Source organism: Canis lupus, chromosome 11 (assembly GCF_011100685.1).
Source record: "Canis lupus familiaris isolate Mischka breed German Shepherd chromosome 11, alternate assembly UU_Cfam_GSD_1.0, whole genome shotgun sequence".
NCBI lineage: Eukaryota > Metazoa > Chordata > Mammalia > Carnivora > Canidae > Canis > Canis lupus.
Genome location: NC_049232.1, coordinates 67,692,799 through 67,718,784, shown reverse-complemented (window position 1 = coordinate 67,718,784; position 25,986 = coordinate 67,692,799). Strand labels below are relative to the sequence as shown.

At 51.5% G+C, this 25,986-nt stretch overlaps 2 protein-coding genes across 3 annotated transcripts in view; one reads left to right on the top strand and one right to left on the bottom strand.

Annotated features, from left to right (window-relative positions):
* Window positions 1–2,924: 2,924 nt before the first annotated feature.
* SLC46A2 (solute carrier family 46 member 2) lies at window positions 2,925–11,213 on the top strand. 2 transcript variants are annotated; one of them, NR_120617.1, is given in 4 exon segments: window positions 2,925–3,972; window positions 5,585–5,668; window positions 6,075–6,231; window positions 10,395–11,213. NR_120617.1 is itself a non-coding variant. In NM_001002997.1 (4 exon segments), coding segments are annotated over 4 exon segments (1,446 nt in total). In that variant the 5' UTR covers window positions 2,925–2,997; the 3' UTR covers window positions 10,453–11,213.
* Window positions 11,214–14,574: 3,361 nt separating this feature from the next.
* Window positions 14,575–25,986, bottom strand: part of SNX30 (sorting nexin family member 30) — a 108,084-nt gene continuing 96,672 nt past the window's right edge. The window contains exons 8-9 of the mRNA XM_038553126.1: window positions 22,664–22,816; window positions 14,575–20,571 (exon numbers count right to left, since the gene is read on the bottom strand). Coding sequence (XP_038409054.1) covers window positions 20,512–20,571; window positions 22,664–22,816 — 213 coding nt within the window. The 3' untranslated portion in view covers window positions 14,575–20,511. The remainder of the gene's footprint in view (window positions 20,572–22,663; window positions 22,817–25,986) is intronic.

Below are 25,986 nucleotides of genomic sequence, written 5' to 3'. Positions count from 1 at the left end.
CAGGCACTAACTGGGCTAGAGCCTACAGATTTGGCGGGGGGGGGGGGGGGGGGGGGGGGGGGGCAGGAACATGAGGAAAATCCATCCAAGGCAGAGTAGGCCCCAAGAATCAGTGGGAGAGATTCCAAGTGCCCTGGGTCTAGTTCATTTCTGGGCCAGAGGATTCATATCCTAGGCCGGAGGGTCCCAGAGCTGGCTAGTGTCATGATGACCTAGATCCCACTAGACCTGTCCTAGATCTCATGGGAATCTCAGAGAGACTCCTCAAATTTCTCTAGTTTCACAAGAGGATGGGAAGAACTGAGCCCACATGGCCGCTCCCAGGGTGGATAAAGTCACCCCTCTAGTGTCTGCAACTCCAAGAATAAACAGACCCCCTGAATTAAATGGCCCAGATGGTCCATACAGTTCAGGCTGTCATTCTCATGGCCACATCTGATCACCGAATCCCATCTTCCCCCCAGACCTACCCATACCCTGGAGCCTCGGCACCTCACAAGAACAGACTGGTTGAACTGCCTTGTTCCAGCCTCTGAAAAAACAGGGTTAAGAATGGAGTGGGAGAGCCAAGCATGGGCAGAGTGAAACCAATCCCTCCCAAGGTGGGCCTAGGTGAGAGGGAGGAAGAAGGAAGCGGGGGAGTTTGGAGGGGACGACCAGGCCAGTTCCACAGGGCACATCTTAAAGGGAGAAACCAGGTGGGTCTTTCTCTCTGCAGAAGGCAGAGGTGTCTGGGTTGGACCACGGGGCTGAGCAGTGACAGGGAGGGGGACAGAAGATTACAGCTCACCTAAAGGGCACATATCTACACAAAGTCACTGCGAGTTTAGTCCCTCCTCCCATGAACACATTATCTGTTTGGCTTTATAAATTCTCCCGGTGCAGGTGAGTCTCTCTTGTGTGGCTTCAGGGTCCTGCTCATTCATGCTGCCATGGCTATGTTGGGGTCGAGCTGACAAGGAAGAGAGGTGGTGTGTTTTGACTCTCAATCCCTGGGGGCGACCCCGAAAAAAACAGCTTTCTTCTTGGTTCCTGCACCACCCATCAGCCTGGTCCTCTTTGCAGAAGTGTGTACTTAAATGAGGAAGCCAGGCAGCCAGTGTAGCTGAGGGCTCAGGCCAATCCGGGACAGTGAACCCATGAGACGGAAGAACAATCACAAAGAAACAGAAAGGGCCCTGGGGACTTTACTCAGAAGCAAATGACCTGGTGACTGTCTTGTTTCTGGTGGGATCTGCCCCCTGCCAGAGTTTTATCTTCTGGAGGGACACCTAGGGCTGCAGAGCCTCCCTGTCTCCCCCTCGGCCCTGGAGTTTGAGGCTGGACCTCGAAGGCTGGGCCCCCCCTGGGGCTCATACTAGCTCCAGGCCCACCAGGGCAGGTGCGCAAAGCTGGACTCTTCTCCCAGAGGCCTTTGGCTTGGTGAAAGGGTTGAGCCTAGCTTCTCCTGAGGTTTTGTTTGGATTTTTTGTTTGTTAATTGTGGTAAGAACACCTAACATGAGAGTTTTAACAAAGTTTTAAGTATGCAACATATTATTATCATACAAGGTTGTGCAGAAGACCTCTGGAGCTGATTTGTTTGCTTAACTGAAACTTTATGCCATTGATTCCTCAGCCTCTGGCAACCACCATTCCACTCTTGGATTCTATGAACTTGACTATTTTAGATACTTCATGTAAGTGAATCACGCAGTATTTGTCTATGACTTGCTTATTTCACTTAGCATAATGTCCTCCAGGTTCGTCCATGTTGTCACCAGTTGTAGGATTTCCTACTTTTAAAAGGCTGAATAGTATTCAACTGTATGTATATATATCATTGTTTGTCCATTCACTTATCAAAGGGCATTTGGGGTATTTCCACATCTTGGCTATTGTGACTAATACTATACTGCAGTGACCATAGGAGCACTGACATGTTGTCAAGATCCTGAGAACAAATAAGTGGGGACTGCATCAAACTATAAAGCTTCTTCATGGCGAAGGAAACAACAGAGTGAAAGAGCAACTTCCAAAATAGGAGAAACTATTGCACACCTTGCATCCGATAAGGGGTTAATCTCCAAAATATAGAAGGAACTCCTACAACTTAATCCTAAGGACAAAAACCACAAACACGCACAAGCCCGATTGGAAAATGGGCTAAAGACGTGAAGAGCTATTTCTCCAAAGACCTACAGGTGGCCCACACGCCTGAAAAGATGCTCAACGTCACCTGTCATCAGAGAAATGCCAAGCCAGAACCACACTGTCACTGACACCTGTCCGGATGGCTGTCCTATGAGTCAAAAAGAAAGAGATAGCAAAGATAACAAGTGTGGGTGTGGGTGCGAGAAATCGGAGCCCCGGGTGCACCGATGGTGGGAATGCAACACGGGGCAGCGTCGGTGGAAAACAGTACAGGACGTTCCTCAAGAAATCCCAACTAGGGGTCCCATCCAGCGACCCCCCTGCTGGGTCGACGTCTAAGGAGCCCTTAGCACTGCTCTCCGAGCCTCTGCCTGTCAGCTCCCCGCAGCAGCGCCTGGCTCCCTGTTCAACGACGGCGGCACCCACCCCAGGCCCCATCCTGGGCTCTGCGCCCTCCCCGCGCCCCCGCCCCCGCGCGGACCTGCCCCCCACGGATAATGGAATTGGGCTCCCTGCGGGGGGACGGGGCGGGGGTGGCCGGGCCAAACCGGCTGGGGGCCCGCGGGCCGTGGTCAGGCGGCCGCGCTAGCCGGAGCAGCGTGACGCGGCGACCGAGGGTGGCGACGCGGGGGCCCGGGGCGGGGCGGGGGCGTGGCCCGAGGCGTGGCGGGGGCGTGGCGGGGGCGTGGCGGGGGCGTGGCGAGGCCCTTTAAGGCCGGAGGAGGGGCCGGGCCGGGGGCCACCAGCGCGCTGCGCCGGCCGCCGCCACGCGCGCCCGGAGCCCCGGGTCGCCCCGTCCCCGCGCGCACCGGGGCGCACGGCGCACACTCGCGCTCCGGGACCGAGTCCCGGCCCGTCACCCCGCATGGGCCCCGAGGCCGCCGGCCCGGGGAGGGGCGCCGCGCCTCGCCTGCAGGTGAGGACCTGGATCGAGCCCGTGGTGGCCGCCACGCAGGTGGCCTCCTCCCTGTACGAGGCGGGGCTGCTCCTCGTGGTGAAGGCGTCCTTCGGGGCCGGGGCCGGGGCCGGGGCCGGCGCGGCCTCCAACCACAGCGCCGGCCCGCCGCGGGGCGCCCCGGAGGACCAGCAGCAGCGGGCCATCTCCAACTTCTACATCGTCTACAACCTGGTGGTGGGCCTGACGCCGCTGCTGTCGGCCTACGCGCTGGGCTGGCTCAGCGACCGGCGCCACCGCAAGGTCGCCATCTGCGTGGCCCTGCTGGGCTTCCTGCTGTCGCGCGTCGGGCTGCTGCTCAAGGTGCTGCTGGACTGGCCCGTGGAGGTGCTGTACGGGGCGGCGGCGCTGAACGGGCTGTGCGGCGGCTTCTCGGCCTTCTGGGCCGGCGTCATGGCCCTGGGCTCCCTGGGCTCGTCCGAGGGCCGCCGCTCCGTGCGCCTGGTCCTCATCGACCTCATCCTGGGCCTGGCGGGCTTCTGCGGGAGCATGGCCTCGGGGCACCTCTTCAAGCAGGTGGCTGGGCACTCGGGCCAGGGCCTGGTGCTCACGGCCTGCAGCGTCAGCTGTGCCACTTTCGCGCTCCTCTACAGCCTCTTGGTCCTGAAGGTCCCCGAGGCGGCGGCCGGCTCCGGCCAGGCACTCTCCGCGGGCGACTCGGTGGCCGGCACGGTTGGCACCTATCGTACCCTGGATCCTGACCACTCAGACAAGCAGAGCGTGCAGGGGCTGCACCCCCCATCTCCCGGGAAAGCCAAGCCCCGGAGAACGATCATCGCCCTGCTCTTTCTGGGTGCCATCGTATATGACCTGGCAGTAGTGGGCACAGTGGACGTGATGCCCCTTTTCGTGCTAAGGGAGCCTCTCAGTTGGAACCAAGTGCAGGTGGGCTATGGCATGGCTGCAGGGTACACCATCTTCATCACCAGCTTCCTGGGCGTCCTGGTCTTCTCCCGCTGCTTCCAGGACACCACCATGATCATGATCGGTATGGTCTCTTTTGGGTCAGGAGCCCTCCTCTTGGCTTTTGTGAAAGAGACATACATGTTCTACATTGGTGAGTCTGGCATCCTTGGGGAGGCAGGATGAGGACACTGCTGGCCCCTAGAGTCATGGGGCTGACATCAGGCATGGTGTGCTCTAGGTGTCCCAGCTCAGCACCAGGGATTGTACCTACTGCCTAGGAAGTACAAGAGAGACGGGATTATGTGCGGCTGAGCTCATCTGGGTTGCACTGTCTATTGTGTAACCTGTGTTGCCCCTGAAATGTTCTTGGAGTGGTGCCCATGGCTCTAGGAGGTCTGGGGAGGGTTGGTCAGTGGTGCCTGCAGTCAGTAGGGAAGGTTTCAGGTTGGCCTTGGGAGAAGAGGTTGGATTTCTTCTCTCCAATTTTAAAGGGATAAAGCATTAAGGTAATCAAGCTGAAAAGGTCCCTTAATTAAAATCATTTCGGGCCATGCATGCGCTATCTAAAAATGCATACAAACCCTCCTTAAATGCCTTCCACAACCAATGTAATACATTCTCCCAAGGATGTAGAATGGAGTTTCCATCTGAGGACACAGGTCGGACAACCACGAGCAGAGAGCTCTAGACCAAGGCTCCAACAGAACTCCTACAATGATAGAAAAGTTCTAAATCTGTGCAGTCCAACACAGTAGCCACTAACCAGGTGTGGCTGTTGAGCACTTGAAAAGTGGCCAGTACACCCAAAGGACAGAATTTCTTTATTTGATTTGATTGTAATTAATTTAAATAGTCACATGTGGCTAATGGCTAACATATCATAAAAAAATATATATCACTGGACAGATGCCAGAGGCTGTCCCTTGGCTGAAGTCACACATCTCAGAAAACACCTGACAGAGTGGCAACTTAGGTTTGGCCAATTCCCAGTTAGGCCACGTGCAAAGGCCAAGGTACCCCTCTCCCCATCCTACCACCTCTGTCGCTACTCTCTCTCTCTCTCTCTCCACACACACACACACACACACACACACACGCTTAAACACACCCTACATTGGGATTATGAATAAGGCTTGAGGGAAGGGAGGGTGTGTGTGGCACACATTCCTGGATGCAGTTTGCCAAGGCTCTTGGCACTGCCTCCCGGAGGGGTTCATGGATGGTGACAGAAGACACCTCTGTCCCAGCAACAAGGAGAAGAGGCTTGAGTCACTTCAGTGACATCAGCTCCACTTCCCTAAATGCCACTTACCTCTGCCAGGGAAGATGCCCTTCAGTTTCCATCACCATGCCAGCTGTGCCCCGCCACCGTGCAGATGGGTCTGTGGCATCTGTGGCACCATCAGAGCTCAGGGACTCAGGCTGCCCCAGGGAGGGCGTTAGGCTGCCCGCAGAGCAACCGCTTTCAGAGCAAGACCATGAGGATTGTGGGGAGAGGGAGGTTCCTGGCGAGGCTTTTGCTTTTTGTCTGCTTTACTCCTTGGCCAGGGCTGGGCACACTGAGGGGTGTCCTTTTGTGATTTCCTTCCAGCTCGAGCCGTCATGCTGTTCGCTCTCATCCCTATCACAACCATCCGGTCAGCAATGTCCAAACTCATAAAGGGCTCCTCTTATGGTAAGTAAAAGAAATCTCTCTGAAGTTCTCTGCCCGGCCCGTTTTAGAGCTGCTTGGCTTGTGGCCTAGGGTTCGGACTTGCAGAAGGCACAGGAGAGAGTTCCAGAAGCAGCTTTGAATATACTGGGAATGCTCTGGTGTCCATCTAGGGCAGAGGGGGTGAAAACAGGAAGGTGGGAAAGACTCAGAAAGTCAGTCCCTGAAAAGCCACAGTCAGGGGAGGATGGTATGCTCCACAGGCCACAGGAAGACCCAGCTGGATAGAGGCAGGAGTCCCCAGTGGAGTGAGCCAAGACCGGGTGGCAGAGAGTGCTGGGAAGGACGCAGAGCCTCCTGAGAGCTCCCTGGAGATTCAGCTAGTGGAAGGGACAGCAGCACATCTTGGTAACCCCTGTCCCTTCTACAGGAAAGGTGTTCGTCATCCTGCAGCTGTCCCTGACTCTGACGGGGGTGGTGACATCCACGGTGTACAACAAGATCTATCAGGTCACCATGGAAAAGTTCATCGGCACCTGTTTTGCTCTCTCCTCCTTCCTCTCCTTCCTGGCAATCATCCCAATTGGGTAAGACAGGAGCAGGGTCTGTGGTTGGGGCTGGGGCCCGGGCCATACGTCAGGGCCTGTTGGACCACCTCCAGCCTGTGAGCATAAAGAATTATTGACTTGCAGCATTTATGCAGTGCCTTCTGAGCAGGCTCTCCCACAAAGAAAAAGTCCTCCTGTTCCCCCCCCCCCCCACCAAGCTAATAATCTAGCAATACCGGAAACCCCCAAAGTCATAAATAATGAACAGAGGGCCACCACCAGCTGGCATACTTCCTGGCAATTTTGCAATACAATTTGTTTCTAAGAGCGTCATACACTTCCTTATAATCGGAGGCTGGGATGAGAAGCCCTCTGGAGCCACTTCCACCTCTTTTGTTTCAGCCCTTTTAGATGAGAACCATCCTGCCTCGCTTCTGAGTACTCTCGCCAGGGCCTCCAAGGCCTTGACACCTGGCAGCCTCTGCTCGGTGCCCCCCACTCTCACACGCCGTGGGTACCGTGTGAGCTCCCCGGAGGACTTGTTAAGAGGCTGTAGGGCACCCGAAGGAGGTGGGCCGCTCTGGACGTCTCACCCCAGTGCACGGCGTAACATGTGCTTGGATTTGGTCATACGTGTCACGCACAGAGTCTAACTTAGGTCCTTCCGGGTCTTGGTGATCTTCACAGATGCAGGGACAGAATCTTGAATCAATCAAGTAAGGACTTGAGTGCTTATGTGAATGAGGCCCTGCAGCAGTTGATAATTATTTCTGTCTTGTAGCCATTTAGTGGTAAAGAGACACGTGCAAATAAAGCCTCGTTCACTGTATGCTGCAGTCACCTAGAAAGATTTAAGAATCACCAAGGTCTGGATCCCACCCCCAGAGAGTCTGGCTCAATTGACCTGGAGTGCAGCCTGGGCACAGGACTTTAAAGAGCACTCCAGATGATTCGAATATACAACCAAGACTGAGAACTCTGGGATACCGGGAGTGTTTCCATTACCTTTCCCTTCCGGGAAATCACTACATGAACAAGATCCGGAAAAATTCTTACAGCTAGAAGAGGCCAAAGCTGTACCGTCAATCAAGTGAGAGCAACAGGGAAAACCAGTAGAGCTTTCCAACCGCAGAAAGAAAAGCTACATTCCAACAGCATACTAGCCCAGGAAGGCACATCAGGGCAGGGAATGGAAGGGGCAGTGGAGGGCAGGAGGCTGGGAGGAGAGGCCCCTGGGCCAGAGCTGCCAACAGCCTGTTGGCAAGAAGGGACTGTGCCCCCAGCCCTTCCTGGTGCAGAAAGGAGGCCAATTTCATGTTACTGTGAGGACCTGCCCTCTCCTGCTTGCCCTTCTTACCTGCAACTGGGAGAAGCCGAAGGAACAACTGGCCCTGCCCATCTGCAACCTACCTGCCACTCTATTCTCCTCCTCCCTCCCCACCTCTTTAAAAATAATAACAACAAACATGTAAAAAGCCCTTATCACGTGCCAGCTACTACTTAAAATATAGTGTATATATAAATGAATTTAATCTTTCCCAAAAGTCCTCTGACATAATTCCTATTATAATTTTGCAAATAAGGAAACGGAGACTCTACGGTATTATGTAACTTGCCAAAGTTTCCCCAGCCAGTAAGTGGCCAAGACGAGATGTGAATGCAGGCAGTGTCCGACCCACTCCCGTGCTTCTTAGAAGGGCCACCGGGCGTCTGGGTGCCACTTGTCCCATCCCTAGAGAGCTCACTGCACAAGCTCCCAGCTCTCTCCTGAATGCTTACCGAGCTGACACGTGGCCTATCACCTTCTCTCCCCTCAACCTCACATCCCCTTCTACGAAGGCTGGTGTGCACCTGCTGCCTGCGTCCTCACCTTCCACTCACTCCCCTCCCCACCCCTGTCGGAGGTCCCCCCTCGACCTCCAGAGCTCTTCTCACTGAGGCCACTAACCACTCTTCAGGGCTGAATCCAGTGGACTCCCTGCAGTCCTCATCCCACAGGATTTCTTGTCCCCCATGCCAGTGGTCACTCTTCGCCGTCACTATGCTTTCTCAGCACCTCATCGCTTCTTCTCTACAAACCTCCAAATGGAAGATTTGTCTGGGGCTCTGCTCGGGGTTCTTACTTCGCATTCTCTAAGCAACCTAATATACTTTCAAAACTTCAAATTGCCATCTAGGTCTCCAAAATTGGGTGCCCTCCTACGCCTTCCCCCTCTCCAGTCTGTGCCACCTCACTAGATGGCACCACCACTCACTCAGGAGAGAAATCTGAGTCACCAATGTTCTCCTTCTTCTCCATCTCCCCTTATCTCCAGTCCCTCAGGCCTCATTGATTCTATCTGCTAAACCGCCCTTGATTTCATACTTTAAAAAAAAAATTTTTTTAAGATTTTTTTATTCATGAGAGACACCGAGAGAGAGGCAGAGACACGGGCAGAAGGAGAAGCAGGCTCCCCCCAGGGGCAGCCTGATGTGGGACTCGATCCCAGGACCCCAGGATCATGACCTGAGCCAAAGGCAAATGCTCAACCACTGAGCCATCCAGGCGTCCCACATATCTTTCTTTTAATTGCTACTGCTACCACCCCGAGGCCAGAGCACTTGAACGACTGGATTAGCCTCTGAACCATTCCCCTCCTGTCCACCCTTGCTCCCCTCCCATCCTCCTCCCTCCACCAGGTGCCCAGAGCAATCTCCCTCAAGTGCTTAAACAGATCATGTCCTCTCCTGCTCAAAGCTCTGTACTGAGCTTTCATAGCTCTTAGGATACAACCCGAATGTCTTCCCATGGATCACACGGGCCTGGGTAGTCTGGGCTTCCCAACCTCCCTAGTGCTCATCTCTGCTGTAACCACCCTCCCCGACTCTGTCAACCTCAGGAGTCGCCCTCGTGCTCTTCCCCTTTCCGCACCCATGCCTCCTTCTTAACCAACTAGTTATGGTCTTTTTTTTTTTTTTTTAAAGATTTTATTTATTCACAAGAGACACAGAGAGAGAGGCAGAGACACAGGCAGAGGGAGAAGCAGGCTCCCCATTGGGGAGCCTGATTCAGGACCTGATCCCAGGACCCTGGGATCATGGCCTGAGCCAAAGGCAGACGCTCAACCACTGAGGCACCCAGGTGCCCCCTAGTTATGGTCTTAAACATGATTTTCTCAAAAAGGATTTTCCTTCTCTCATGTGCTCCCAGAGTTTCCTATACTTTCCTTCACAACATGACAGTTGATAGTTAGGGATTATTTTTCCATGTGCCTGCCCACCAGACTGTAGGCTCCCCGAGGGCAGGAACCATGGCTTCTTAGCTCAGCACGTATCCTCTGTGTCCAGCAGAGAGCCTGGCATGTAAGAAGTACTCAAAAAGTATTTAATGAACGACCTGTTAGAAAGGCGTGGCACCTACCCACCAGCACTGCTGACCCTCCACAGCCCAGAGCTGCCTGTTGGCTCACCCCGAAGGCCGGGCTGCCCATCACCACCTCGCCTGGCTTTCCTGCCAGCTTTGTAATACAATGAGTTTTCTTTCAAGTACAATAAATGCTTCTCCCCGTAGAGCCCTGGGGCTAATGGGAGATGGGAAGTCAGGGTTTTTGTAAATTCTCACAAAGCTTTCCCTTAGGTTTGGATTTAAGCTTGGACCCCATCCTCTAGCTCCAAAAATTGGCCATCAGCCAGGAAGAGCTGCACAAGAGCTTAGAAACTGAGGTTCCCAGAGCTCAAGCATGAGAAAACCAAGGACCCTGGAGGTAGAAGCACATGACAGAGGGCACACAGATCCAAGACTTCAGCTCGGAGCTCCTAATTTCTATGCATCCCCTTATCTACAAATATTTGAAACCAATGTGAGGAGGATGTATGGAAGAGATAAAGGAGAAGATGAAGCAGCTAATTCTGCTTGGGATTAGCCAGTCTTGATCTTGAAATGCACATGGGAGGTCATCATCAGGCCGAAGTGAGATGGAGAGCGATTCTGGGAAAAGGAAAATGTAGACACAAAGGGCTTGAGATGTTATAGGACTGGCCTGGGCTGCAGTGGGAGAAGTTCCCTCGGGCCATCTCTCCACTCAGAACAGAGTTCTGGGCCTAACGGACAGAGCCTCTCAGTCTGCAGGTGGTCCAGAGGGGGCTGCTGGTGAGAAGGGAAAGGCACCCCCTTGCCCCATACCAACTGCCGTCTCGTAATCCTGTATTGTAAATTCTTACAGCATCGTGGCCTACAAACAAGCCTCGTGGTTGCAATATGGAGACGTCAGGGAGACGTGAAGGTTCTGGCCTACAGGAGCTGCGAACACCAGCAACGGTGGAGCCCCTTTGAAGGCAAAGGAAGGGACTGGGTGCTGGCGACCGGAGCCACCCACGGCCCCCCGAAGCCCCAAGTTCCAGCCAGAGTTGGCCTCGGAATGACCTGCTCTGGCTCAGGGCTCCCTGGTGGGTGGGGAACAGCACTTTCTTGGTGATAGAAGAATTTTCTCAGCTTTTGGATGTCCCTACTAGACAGAGGTTGGGTTCTGGGGACAGTAAAGTATGGCCTTTCAGGGGTTATACACCAGCTGCATACACAGTCATGCCAGACACACAAAGGGCTTCAGACGGCAGCCCCCTTTCTTGCGGGAGTTGTCCCCAGGGCTCCAAGACACGACTAGTCATCTGGGTGCTGCGCTGGGAGCCCCACAATGAAAACTCAAACCAAAGCACACATTTTCAACAGCCTAAGGGGAACCCAGAGGGGGTGTTTTATAAGAACTCCCAATGTTTTGGAAGATTTTGGGGCTCGGGCTCTTGGATTCAGGGTACTTTTATTGCTCTTGTTACTGTTGCTTATAAGAGGCAAATATCAAAAGACTTTCTTCAGTGGAATAAATATTGAGTATTTTCAGCCAATGATACTTTCAAAGTGGGTGGTGTGAAAGGAGAGAGGAGATATGCCAAGAGCCATTTTATTTGGAGGTCCCTATTTTTATAGCCTATTTTACTTACATCTAGAAAAGCAGACTCACTTCCAAATAAAATCGACATTTATTGTATGTGTGTGAATCATTCTTCACCTGTCAGACTCCCTCTGTCACTACAGGCAGGGCATGGCATTCTTATGTTGGGGTAAAACTTAAAGCTACACATTTTTTTAAAAAGATTTTATTCATTCATTCATGAGATACACACACACACACACACACAGAGAGAGAGAGAGAGAGAGAGGAGAGAGAGAGAGGCACAGACACAGGCAGAGGGAGAAGCAGGCTCCATGCAGGGAGCCCGACGTGGGACTTGATCCCGGGTCTCCAGGATCAGGCCCTGGGCTGAAGGCGGCGCTAAACCACTGAGCCACCAGGCTGCCCTACAGAATGCATTTAGAGCTCCAAGGATTTGGGCTCAGAGAGTCTGCATCTCCCATCCCTTGATGAACAAAACTTCCTGGCAGGTCTCCAAAGGTCCCAGGTGCTGAGATACGGCAAGAATGTGACTGTTCCTGCCCTGACAGGGTGCACTGTGTAGCAGCTGGAGCCAGCAACCATGTATTCCTCTGATAAGGGACCATGCCATCCAGGCTTAGGGGAGAGGGAAGGCTTCTCAGAAGGAGTGGCACAGGGTAAGACTGGAAGGAGCGACGAAGGCCAGAAATTAAGGGACAGTCCAGGCAAAAGGAATAACAAGCTGGAAGGCCCAAAAGTGAAAATATCTCAAGATAGAGGAATTTAACATAAGGGGAGGGAAGGGAGGGGCAGGTATAAAAGGGACAGGATCAAGACACGAGACTGGAAAGGAGGAACAACATACAAATAGAGCCTTAAGAAAAGTTTCTCTTTAAAGTAATGGGGATAGCTGGTGGAAGATTTGGGGCAGGAGCACGGAATGCACTCGCATCCCTGAGAACTGACGGGGGGAGGAAGGCGCAGAGGGAGCAAGCGACACTTGCAGAAAGGAGACAAGAGCAGAGGCTCTTGCAGCCATCCAGGTGACAGATGACGGAGGACTGACATTGGATAAGTAGCTACAAGGCCAGAGAAAAGCAGAGGGACTGACCTAGAGAAATCCCTGGCAGTTGGCGGTCAGTGGGAGTCGGGGACAAGTGAACGGCAGAGGGTGAGGCAGAGAGGGGCAAGAATGCTCAGATTTGGGGTGCAGGCAACTTGGAAGAAGGCACAGCCCCTCACGGAGACAGGCCACGTGGACGGAGTGGGGATGGGAAGAGTTCAAGGCCACGCTCACCGCCCTAGACTCGGCAGGTACGCTCCTTCCTCCTGACTCCTTGCCTGCTGCCCCCGCCCCCGATGGGCTCCCCAACCTGCAGGAATCTTCTCCTTGGCTGCTCCATTCCTGCTCCTTGCAATGTCCAGGAACATTCCCTTCTTGCCCACGCTCACCCTGCCATGAGCTCATGGGTTTTAACCTGAGCTGGGCTCTCAAAGGCCCAGCACTGGCTCCTTTCCGACCCCGTGCCTGTCACCAGGGCAGCAGTCGTGACACTGGCCTCTGCTCCCCAATGCTTCTAACCATGTTCTAACCCCTTTGATGCTCTCAAAGTGTGGTTTCTGGACCAGCAGCAACAGCATCCCTGAGGAACCTGTTAGAGATGCAAAAATCTTCGGGTCTACCCAAGTCAAACTCTAGAGGTGGGGCCGAACAACTGGTGTTTTCACAAGCCCTCAAGCTTAGGAACCCATGTTATCTCTGGGCCTTTTCCTCCTTAAGAGCGATCTCCCCCGTCCCCCTCCTCCTCTCCCCTCTCCTCTCCCTAATTCCTGAGGCCCAGAGAGCCCTGTCCTTGGTACTCTCCCCAAGTAAGCTAGTCTACCCCCACGGATCCCAGAACGTTCTTGCCAACAATCTGACCGACACCTCCACCAATCGGATTTTCTCAAACAAAACTCCAAACCAAATTCTTCTCCTACTCCACCACCTAAGCCTACTCCAACCTTTATATTTTTCTCCTGATTGTTTTCACACATCAGTGAATGGCGTCATCTCCCAGCTCCCGGGCTGGAAGCTTCCATGTCATCTCTGACCCCCTTCTTCTCACCACAGAAATCCATTAAATCCACCTCCACTCCTATCACCTCTTGCCATGACTTTTATGACCTATCCCCATCTGTTCCTCAGGGCTTCAGTCTGACCAAGTCCTCCAGCATGCTATCTCTGTCACCTTCTTAAAGCAATTACGAGAAACATATCCCCCCCCTTCTAATCTCCGATTGACAAAGCGAGTGGGAAGGATTGTTACGGGAGTACTTGATATTTCAGTTGGCTGTATTTACACAAGTAACAGAAGGGTCTTCGTGTAAGAGCTGTCACATAGTAAGTGCCGGCAGACACTTCAGTGCCTTGAGACTTTATTGCTAGTCCTCTCGGCAACCCTTCTGGGAAAGCATGTCTTCATTTCAAAGATCAAAATACTGAAGTTCAGAGAGATGGGACCTGCCTAAAGCCACAGAACCAGCAAGCGGGAAAGCTGAGAGATCTGACCCAAATCTCTCTTTATCCCACCTTGCTGCCTCATCTTGTATAACTGTAGGCTTGTATTAGCGATGTCTACTGTCAGTAAGTTCAAGTCCATCTCTGGTGCACTGTGGTCATTAGGTACAAGCTTAACTGGGCATCCTGGTCTCTATTCAAAACACACTCTAACATTAATAAGCCATTAATTAATAAGCCAGGACATTTCTTCTTGCCCTGCAGATTTTTAAAAAACATCATGGCAGGGGCGCCTGGGTCACTCAGATTAAACGTGTGACTTTAATTTTTTTATTTATTATTTTTAAAAATTTTTTTTATTATTATTTATTTATGATAGGCAGACAGTGAGAGAGAGAGGCAGAGACACAGGCAGAGGGAGAAGCAGGCTCCATGCACCAGGAGCCCGACGTGGGATTCGATCCTGGGTCTCCAGGATCGCGCCCTGGGCCAAAGGCAGGCGCTAAACCACTGCGCCACCCAGGGATCCCACGTGTGACTTTTTAAAAAAAATTTTATTTATTTGAGGAGCCCAAGGCAGGACTCGATCCCAGGACCTGGGATCATGACCTGAGCTGAAGGCAGATGCTCAACCACTGAGCCACCCAGGTGCCCCTAAACATGTGACTCAGGTCACAGGATCGAGCCAGCCCTGCTGGCCTGCCTGCCAATCACGATGGTTACATACAGACACTAGGTGGTTTCTTCATCTCCCCAAATTGGTGCCGGCCGGTAAGATGTAGGAGAAAGTAAACTGAGGATAAATCTACAGAGAAGTGAAGAAGAATAAAAATAGTTCAATGATATTTTTTTCCTAGTGTACCCTGATTCCTGCAGGCACACTCATACCTCCTCCAAGAAAACATGAAAACACAATACAAGGCACGCACGTTTTCCTGTCATATAAAGTGGTACAAATGACAACAGGACTCGAGGTAAAGAAAGCATCTTTCATAGGTTTATTGGTCCATTACTTTAAGTTAATTGAGGAAAAGAAACCTTTTAAATTTACAAGCTAACAGTTTGTCAAGCAATACAAATTCTTTTGTTTACCTCAAAATGTAATACTAATTTCATAGTAAACAATGGACAGAATTCTTTAATACACAGATATACGAAAAAAAGTGGACAAAAGCCTCGTGCCAGCATCAAAAATGCAACAAAAACTTTTTTTTCTTTTTACAATCTCTGGGTTCCGTAACAAAGACAAAGAAAAAGTGACATTCTTTTTTTTAAAGTTTGGTAGCTTCATGAAACAGAGACTTTGACCTGGAAATAAATCCCTTTTTTTTGTCTACACACATTCTTGAGCACATTTTAATTTTTTTTCACAGCTTTTAATTTGGCTTATTGGCAGCATGGATTGAAGAGAACACATCTACACGGAGGACTTTATCAATACCTCAGAGTTGGGGGTGGGGGAAGATTCTTCTGTTAAAATTTTAGATGTAAAGAATGGTTTCTAAAAATAAGAAGTACAGTCCATGCTTTGGACATAACCTAAGCAAAAGTTCTGAATCTCTTTTTCAACAGTTAAAATACAAGTTAGAAAGTTTGCTGGCAGTTTATTTGATAGGAAGAAATCAGAGGTACATCATCTCTCAGTGCATTCCCAACGCACAGACACCAAGGCGTCAGGCACACGGACGTACGACGGACAGGGCGTCTACGGGACCGGACCACAATCTCAGGAGTGTCCAGGTGAATGGTGCTGGCTGTTAGGAGCTGCTGGTTTGTGGTTCCACGAAGGCCCAGCTGACACAGCTGTCATTTTATCACACCGATTCACGTTTTGTTTGCAACCTACTTGCCCCTCCCTGTTTCCACGCTGGGGAAAAAGCCATCTTCCCTTTTCTTCTTCCAGTACCGTTGGGACTGCAGGGCTGGTCTGAGACTACGAACAACCTGTCAAGCAGGCTCACTGGCTTTGATAGGAAAAGCTCTGTCAGAACGGACTGATGGATGTGAGTCAACACAATAGGTTTCAGGTTTTTGGCATTTCGACCTATGGAGAATTTCTATCTGAAACATGCTGCTCTGACGGCCTCCCCCCACCCGCCTGCGCGCCGGTGACCTTTTAAAAAGCTATTCTGCAGAATCAGGGTAAACCATGAATATTGTCATAATCTGGAGTTCTTTGTATCTCTATGATTTGTCGATGCTGATAACCACATATCCTCTACAATCAAGAGTGTGCCGAAAGGCACTAAAGTTAATCTTTTACACTTTAAAACAAACAAACAAACAAATAAACGAACAAAAATGGCTTAGTGGTCCCTGTGTTTCCTTACATTATCAAAAATATCATTTGGCAATAGCAACACTTAGCTTTCTCCTCCCAAAAGGCAGCCCTAGTTATGAACCTCACTTTCCTGTTTCCTTAAGAGGGCCGACGATGGTAGATCTCTAGTATTATTAGGCTGAACAACCAATTACATTTCTAAAAACTCTTTCTATCCAGAATCTAAAACACACTAGTTGAAGAATAAGGCATATGAATAGGTGTTGACAATGCTCAAAAAGCAGAGTTAGGCTTTCAATAGTCTTGTGGCATTTTTAAAAGTCTGGGTTTGTGGATCTTCAAGTGCTAAATACGCAGAGTGTTTCTACATGACACGGATACCTTATTGGTTTTGTTAAAGTTCTTTTTTTTTCCAAAGCACTTATTTACAGGCTACCTAGAGTAGTAAAAACTACCTGGAAAACGTATTTCTGTTGCTGCACAGGAAGGGTTGGACAGCCGTGCCCGGAATGCATTTCAAACACGTGTGATTGAGGAACAGTCGAGCTCCCTGTGACAAACGCCCCCTCCTCCGCCTTCTCTAATGCAGACAGCCCTGGGCATGCTCTCGTCTGGGCCACTGTGGGGGAGGCCAGCCATCCGTACCAACAGAAAGCTAACCCCCACTTGGATGGACTCCTGAGAAAAACCAGGCTTCTGGTTTATTCGCTAAATCACAAAACCACGAGGAAGCAGAGAACAAGTCCGACACGCCCGGCTCGGCGTGCCAGTTGGGCCCAGGAGATGACAGCTTCCTGAAATTTACTGGTAAATGCCACCTGCCACCTGAACGGAGAAAACCTAAGGGGGCACGTCCAATCTGCCGCATCTTGAGGGCTCCGGAGAGCGAGAAGGCAAACCCAAATTCCCAAAAATGTCTCGTGAACGGGCATCGCCAAAGCAAGCGCTCCTGCAGCCCAACAGCTCGATGGCTCGGTTTCCACCGTGGGCGTCCGGGCGGCGGGGTGCAGGCCTGCTGTGCCCTGCCCGACCCCGGCCGGCGCCTTCCGTGCCGAAGCCTTCTAACGGGGGCAGCCAGAGGGGAAGGGCTTCGGACCCTCCCCGAGACCCAAACACACCTGGGGCTGGTGGCGGATCGCACTCCTGTGCTCTCGGGACGGAGCAGAAGGAACAACTACTTTCGGTCCAACGGATGGCGTCAAACCAAAGCCCGGGATCTTGGGGCCGCGGCTGGCAGGCCAAGGCGTGGGGACCCCGGGTGTGTCCCCGGCTCCCACCCCGTCCCGGGAGAGGACAGTGCCCCTCGGAAGCGGGCCGCCCTGTTGGTTCAAAACGAAGGTGGCCCCACAAGGGCATTTAAACCCCCCGTGCGGATGGGGACCCACAGAACACGGAGTTCAGCGACACGCAGGACACGCTCCAGCTGTGGCTGAAATGCGGCCTGAAGACAAACTTACATTCACCACCGTCCCCGGAGTCGTGTTCGTTATTGTTATTTCACCTAAAGGCAGGAGTCTGGGGAGTTCAGCGAGCAGCACAGTGAAACACGAGCCCATCACCTCCATAATTGCACTTATCTGAGGTCACCTGGAGTCAGTATTAAGTCTTATTAAAGGACAAAGGCCAACCCCAAACCTGGCTGCATAACGTGTTCCCTCCTTGTTCAGGAAGGACAGTGGTTCTTCGCTTTGGGCAGAGTAGCCTAGAATCTTCTGGCGGTTCCAGCACATGAGAAGAAAAGCAGTGTCCCTATCGACTGCTCTCTTTAGCATCGGCATCTCTAAAACCGACTGGGTTTCTAAGAATTCTTTCTTCTGCCTCCGCCTGGGTTTTTAACCTGGGGGAATGAACCTTTCACCCCCACCCCTACCCGAGGGACAGTTGACAGGAGATCACTTTCCGTTCCATGGCCATGAGCCCAGGACTCAAAACCCGTCTGAGTCGGTGTGCCTCAGGTCAAGCGTGTCCTCAAGCCAACGCCCCCGGGCTATAAATCCCAGAGAGGAGGCAGCGATCCTGATTTTGTGGGGCCAAGGAGGGTGGGGCGAGGAAGCCCCTACGAGGCCGTCTTTGGCACAGAAGTCTCCGAGTCACTTCTCACAGGGCAATCACCTCTGTGCCCACTGAGGTGAAGGGGCAAATGCCCGGGGACTGGCGGCCCTCGGGGCTGAGAGAGCCGGCCTCACTGTCCGCCTGCCATCCCTTCTTCCTGGGCCGCCAGCCTGAAGAGTTAAAGGGGCAAGGGTCCCTTCTTGGGATACACCATCACTGGCTCTCCCAGCTCCGCTCTCCGTGCTCCAGAAACATCCCAAAATAGACAAACCCCAAGATGCCTGAACCCCCTCTGAGCTTGTCTTCTGCCTCCAATAACATAAAGAATGACTGCATCCCCCCCCACACACACTCCCTTTCTGATCATCCCAAAGAGGAACCCCATGGCTTTTTGGAAGGGTTGCCTCTTTCCCAACTAACCTCTACACAGGAACGCTCTCGGGCTTTGGCAACTAGCAGCGGATGAGGTTCTGGTCTTCCCGTAACTCTTTCCATGGTTCTTTCCAAGCACTCATTACACTGGACAATATTTTTAAAGCACACATTCCACAAGGCAAGGCTTCGCACGTTCCTGCAGATGGGCACTTGCTGCGAGGCCAGTCTAGTGCCTTCCACGAAATATCAATAGAGGGCCATCGACCCATTATTAGATACACAACCCTGTTCTACCAGCAAACTGTCAGGCCGGACCCAGACATCCAGACCCGCACCAACGTGATGGTTTAGAGGTAGCATGAAACACTGACTCACCACTCAGGGTACATGGGCCGTCTTTACCCTTCTGCTTCAGTGGATCATTTCTAAGTGTACCAAACTGAAAAATCGCGTGGCAGGAATTTAGAGTGGCATGAGTGGGTCTGACGGCGTGGGCCAAGTACCAAATTATAAAAAAAAAAAAAAAAATTCAAATTTCAATTGTGACTCATTCAAACAAGATGAAACAGAACCCAGTGGCTCTGGGCTGTCCTCCTGCCGTGTCCCTGACATCACAGCAGTGGCTGCCCAAGGTCAACTCTGCAGGTGGAAGTGGGATGGAGCGATTTCGACACGCTGCGTGTTGCCCGGTATCTGCGGGTTGACGTGTGTATGCAGCAGCGTTTTGGCACAGCTGCTTTGCTACAAAAATACTCCCGCCTCTTTGAGGCTCAGATTTATAATTTTAGAGGGATGAGCCATAGATGAAAGAACACATTGTGACATAGGTAGCTTCGTTTCAGGAGGAAACAAAACGAGTTGCAAGATAGATCCTCTTTGTTTCGTGTTGATTTGAAGAGCAAGCTTGGTCAGAGTTTGAAGACTTGGGATGCAGCCAGCAGTCCCCAGGAATCTGGCTGCAGACTGAGGAGATTTTAGCTTATCTAGAAGCAAAGAAGTTCTCTGTTACACCTGTCATCTTCGAGGCCCAGCCAGTTACTGACTTTTCCTGCCTGATCGGGGAATACCGAGGGTTAAAGCACTTCATATAGAACATTCGCGTTGAGTTTACAAAATCTCGACTGTGTCACAACAGCATACCAGCCTCTCACCGAAAGTTTTGCCCAAACATTCGGTGGACATGGTAGGAGACATTAAATTAGGAGTTTGGGGTGAGGTAAAGGCAAGCTGCACAGAGCAAATGTGGAGATGGGGCTTGGTGCATGATGCCCACCGAACCCAGCCACTGGAGAGCTACTCTGACTCCGAGACAACACAGATTCTCCACGCCAGGCCTAATCTCTACTCTGACGGCGTTTAACTAGCAAAAGACAAAACACTGAAGAACTTCACAGAGAAAAAAATGCACCTTTTTTTTTTTTTTTCCATTTTACGCAAAAACAGTTTCCAATCTACTGCATTCTAGTGTCAGAAACGAGTCTGGGGAGCACTGCCCCCCTCGGCTTCCCGAGGTATCGCGTGAGGACAAGGACGCTGGTGCTCTCCGTCTAGCACAGATGCCTACAGACGCAGACAGAAATGGTCCTGAACGAACCAGAAGCCACAAAACAGGTGCCACTCATCACAAGCAGGCAGCAGGCCACACTCACGGCTATAGGCCACTGTACATTAAGGACTTTTCACGGAGGTGCTGACGCCTCCTCCTAGGCTGAGATGAGTCAATGCCCACAGAGGTCAATTCCAGAGTTACCATGTGTCCATGGAAAATAAGAGCTGCCCTCGATTCACGCCTTCCTCAAGCCCTTGAAAGGCAAGACCGGGCTCTCTTCCGCCACAGGCAACTCTGCTGTCCCCCAAACAGGAAACTGTAATGAGATGTCAGAATGTCAGCTGAGTTGTCTCGTTCCTCAGCTGCAAATCTCTTTAGTGTTCCATTGAAGAGGTTCCTTCACACCACGGAGGTATGCTTCTTTCGCTGAGAGATGATTATAGCCATATAGACTCCACCAAGGAATAAATACTCATGGAAAACCACTGTCGGACATGGGGTGGGGGTGGAGGGGTGGGAGGGGAAAGAAATACACCAAGGAGAGATGCTTCTGTGGCTGTTTTCTCGGTGCCACCTCTCTGGCACTACAGGGAACGTTCTGGTATGGGGTGCCATGCCCTGTGTCGGTAGAAGAGTCTCTGTCCCAAGAAGGAACTTACTTGGCCTCTTGTTTCTCTTGCAGTAGTGGAATAATCGACTCCCACGCCATGAGGCACTGAAATGACAACACACACACATACACACACACACACACAGGATCAACATCAGGTTTCAGGAGCAGGCTCTTAATTCTTCTCTGATCTACCCTCTCATTGTTAATCCCCAGGTTACTCTGTCTTATTTGCCATCTATGTAATGCACGTACGTCATGTCCAACGTCTACCCGTATTATTTGTTCTTAGACATGGGGGAGGTAACAGGTGTTCTGCTTTGAATACATCATCCCCGTCTCCACGAGAAAGACAGCAGGGTCTCTAAATGCACTGTCCCTAGAGCTCATAGCTGGTGAGTGGAAATGTATTCACTGAAAGAAATTCTTTCTCATCAAAAAGCTGAAAAGAGGGCCATGAGCCCTCAACGGCCCCACCTCCTCAGGCAGGTTGAAGACACTGTTCTAGGTGTGGGTATGATGTGCTAAGGATGCAAATCATATTGGCATTGGCCAGCCACCTGACTCAGAGGGGACGGAAACCCCGTGGACCCCAGATTTGCTTGGATGGGCCACTCTTGGCCCTCCCTAAAGGGTGGGGAGGGAGGGAACTCTATTTATTGAGTGTCGTTGGGCCAACTACCGTCATGTATTTTACATTCACTATTGCTCATCCCTTATAATTCTATGAAGTAGAATTATTACACATACACACACACACATACACACACACACACACACACACTTCATAGATGGAGAAAAATGAGCCCCAGAGAGGTTACCTTGCCCAAGACACGCAGCTAGTAAGCAGCAGAGCTAGTAAACGGCCCAGACAGATATTCTTTATACTACACTAATCTCCTTTCATTCTAGATCCTTGCAAAGGGCCAAGGACTTAGAGGGACACTCTCCTGTAGGAGCACTCGACTTGGTGAAATGATCTTCCCTTTGAGCATCTCTTGCACAGAGGCAAGAACCACACTGTCTTGCCTCTTGGTGAAATGATCTTCCCTTTGAGCATCTCTTGCACAGAGGCAAGAACCTAAGGTCTTCCTTAGGAGCAGCTCGGGGTGAAGGGGGACTTTGTGCTGAATCATCTGGGAAGGAGTTCCAAGCAGGCAGGAGGCCTGCTGTTTCATTTAACAACAACATATCCCCAGTCCCTGGTGCATGACAAGGACATGGCAGGCGTCCGTTAAATGTACGTGGCAGCAGAGGGACGGTGAGGGAATGAGGGAAGGCGGTACCACTTACTGGTATGTTCTAGGCACTGAGGTATGCATTATTTCACCATGTCTTCACAATTGTCCCATTTTACAGGTGAAGAGCCAGGCACAGAGCGGCACCCTGCCTAAGGCACAGCCAGCAGAGGAATGAAGCCCTGACTTGACATGGATCCTTCTAGGCTGGGGTGAGGACATGTTTCCAGAATTGTGCTGGGAATGACCGAGTTAATGCTTGTCCACCTGATTTCAGGGTTACGGGTGCTTGTGGAATTGTGATTGGGCCATTCCTCGTTGCTGATTCTAAGCTTTCAAGGAACATTAGCATTTCTTAGCAGAAATGATCTGGGTTTAGACATGCCAGGAGCAAACTTTGACTGAGGAGACTTTGCTGTAGCTTGATGAGAGCCCTGCGTGTGTGTGTGTGTATGTGAGAGAGAGAGAGAGAGAGAGAAGGGTGCAGAGTCCACATCAAGGGGATTCGTGAAAAAGACCGTTCTTAATAGTTTTCCTTTGTAATCCTTTTTTGGAGGATTATTTACAAACAGTATCTTGATAAGGATTCAGGAAACGGCTAAAGGGGTCTATGGCACCGTGAAAGTGAAGAACCCCTGCGTGCAGAACCACGAAGCAGCTCAGACCACCCCCAAAGCCTTCCCTCCCTGGACCAGGCCCGCACTCCAGGCCTTCTGACGCGGGGGTGCAGCTGACCGCCAGGCCCTGGGGCACGGCCTGTGGGTACCCGGATGGGCCCTGCTCCCCATCCCAGCGCCTCATCCCGCGCGGGGCCACCAAGACCAGACACAGAGGAAGGGGGGAGGCGGGGCTGCCAGGGTCTCAGCTCCTGGGTGTCTGGCTGGGCCTCCCAAAAGGCTCTGGCTGTTCCAAGTGCTCCCCTAACGAGAGGGCTGGGGTCTCGCCGGTGCACCCGTTACCTTCTCGTAATATTGGATGTTCTTGTCAGCCATTCCCATGAGCAGCTGCCGGAAGTCCTGCCTCTTATTGCTCTGCCACCTTTCCATGTCGGCTTTCAGATCCGCGTTGAAACACTCCATCCGATCCTGACATTTCTCAACGTCTGCGGGCACCTGGAGGGGGACGTATACATGGGTACTCTGCACGCGCAACTGGGGACTCCGTGCCCTGGCTCCCCACCATGAACGCACCCCCTCCTCGGGGGGGGGGGCATGTATTTGACGGCAGAGCCTTGGGTTTTCAGGTCTAAGAAGGAATTCTGAAAAGCCCACTCCTGACCCCAATCTTCAAACCCGGCCCAGCACCACAGGGACTCTTGGGGGAAATACCCACTCTTTACAAACAGGAAGAAGAAACACCGCAATTCAGAGTCCTAGATCTTTGGCTGTTGCATTTTTTTTTTTTTAACATCTTAACGTAAAACTGTGTGCAGGTTTCACAAATATCCAGCAGCATTTGGCGCTGCCCCGCTATTCTCCGCAGTCCTATAAGTGAAACAGGGAGAGGCTTCCCCATAACCACAGGAACTATTCCATTACCTGTGACGTCTGACAACGCCTACCCTCATTCACCACACAATTCACTGCAATCACAAGACTATCAGCTCACTTCTTCCTCCGAGCCCCAAGAAAACTAAAGGCCTGTCTATGCTTCCCCCCATCCCACCCCCAAAATAGCAGATAATCAAAAATGATGAGTTTCGGTTAGGGAATTCTGAAGAAATGGGAGGAAAATCATTTATGTGTGTCAAAAGAATCTGAAACATGAAGAAGAAATGTACAGCAGGCTGGCTCAAGTTTTTCTCAAAGAAGTCTAGAAGGCCTTCTCGAAATGGAACAGTTGGAGAGCCTCGTGGCTACCCAGGTCCCCAGAGCACAAAGCTGGCTCCCCTCCTCACACAAGAGCTCCACGGGGCCCTAGGGTGGCCCAGGCGGCCCACCTGCCAGATGCTCTGCGACAGCAAATGAGGTCCTGTGCGCTGAGTGTCGGGGCCTGTGATCCCCAAAACTCTCCGAGCCACGGGTGGCCATCAGGGGTCAATCTCTACCCCGCAGGGCAGTTTTCTACCCAGGCCCGATGGGCAAGGAGAGGACCCAGAAAAACCAATAAAGGGAGGGCCAAGGCCGAGGGAGCCGGCCACGTTGGGGGCAGGGCTTCCAGAAGTGCCGAGGGCCACCCGGAGCCGGGGCGGCCGGGTTCACACAGGCCGGGCCTGGGAGCCGACACGGGGCGCGGGAGGAGTCGGAGAGAAGGCAGCGGGAGGCCGCCTGGGCTCCTTGCTCAGCGCAGAGTCTGCTTGAATTTCTCTCTCCCCTCTCCCTCTGCCCCTCCCCATGCTAGTGTGCGCGCTCTGTCTCTCAAATAAATAAATAAATAAGTAAATAAATAAATAAATAAATAAAATAAATAATAAATAAATAAATAAATAAATAAATAAATATTTTTCATTATTTATTTGAGAGAGAGAGAGTGAGCATGAGTAAGAGAGAGCACAGCCCAGGGGAGAGGCGGAGGGAGAGGGAGAGGGAGAGGGAGAAGCAGACTCCCCGTGGAGCAGGGAGCCTGGGGTAGGGCTCCATCCCAGGATGCTGGGATCGTGACCTGAGCTGAAGGCAGACTGAGCCACCCAAGCACCCTGCTAAATAAATCTTCGAGAAGAAAAGAGAAAAATGACCGAGGCAACAGTAGGAAGAAGGTAGTGACAGGAAATGCAAGTGAGTCGGTAGACTGTATCTGGACCCGCCTCAGGAATCGCTCACAGGCCACGGCACCCACAAATGGGAGAACTCCAGCTGGCAAGACGGTGGAGGGCAGTAAGGAGATGAGAAGCCTGGGTTCCCCAGTCCAGGTTTTCTCAGTTTCACTTCACATGTACCCCCTTTTTAGAAAACAGCAAAGCCTTTGCTTCCTCTAACTATGCAGAAAGTTCTAGAACCAGACTTCCGGAGTTGGAATAGCATGTCTACCACTTCCTACATGAGTGACGTGGGGCCTCTCCAGACCTCAGCTTCTGTTTCTGGATAATACCAAACCACCCTGTAACGTTCCTAGGAAGGTTAAACAAGATAATGTGCATAAAATACTTGGTGCCTGGCATAGATTAAATGCTCCACAAATACTTTGTAGCTCTGATCGGTGTCCGTGTTGTAAAATTGTTCATAAGAAGATAATCTGCCCTGTGCATAGCCACCCCCCCCCCGCCAACCGAGAATGGATGTCATATGAAAAGGTTTTTCTGTTTTCCAAAAATAAATATTATTAAATACGTTCTTTCAAACCCTACACCACCCTTCACCTGTACCACCTCACCTCGAGGTTTCGCCAGAGATCAGGGATGAGTCAACACCAAAATACGTTGGCGTGAGATCATCCTGGGTGCCCTGGAACCAGGGTGGTGGCTCTACCACCACAAGGGAGAGGACAAATGAGACCAACCTGGCAGAGACAGAACGACACGTGTGGCAACCAACTGCACGTGAGAAATAAGATACCGGAAGTCAGGAGGGAACCAGCAGCTCGTAGCCTGGGTGGCAAGGGTGGCAGCAGAGCAGCATAGGGCTTGGGATAAAGGGCAGGTACATGGACCACGGAAAGGAGGCAGTGTACCTCCTCCACAGGAGGGGCTGAGACAACTCAACAACAGCAACAACAACAACCTGATTTTAATATGAGCTAAGGACTTAAATAGACATTTATGCAAAGAAGATCTACCAGTGACCAACGGGCATAGGAAAGGGTGCTCCACGGCCCCAGTCAGCAGGGAAATGCAAACCAAAACCTCAGTGAGGACCATCTCACATCCATTAAGATGGCTACTAACAACAACGACAAAATAACAATTGTTGGCCAGGATGGAGAAAACTGGAACCCCCGCACATGTGTAAAACAGTATGGCACTTCCTCAAAAAATAAAGAAAGAAAAGGAAAAAAAGAAGAAAAAGAAAAAGAAAAAAAGAATTGCCCTACAACCCAGCAACTCCATTCTGGGTGTGTGCCCACAGGACTGGAAGCGGAGTCTCACAGAGGTATCTGTGCACTCACACTCACCGCAGCATTATTCCCAACAGACAAAGGTAGAGACACCGAGTGCCTGCCCAGAGATGGATGGATAAACAAAAAGGGGTACGTGTGCATAGAGTGGAGCGTTAGTCAGCCTTAAAGAGAACGGAAATTCTGACGCTTGCTACAACATGGATGAACCCTGAGGACATCATGCTGAGGGAAATAAGTCAGTTGCCAAAAAACAAAGAGTATACGATTCTACTTACAAGAGGTACTGAGC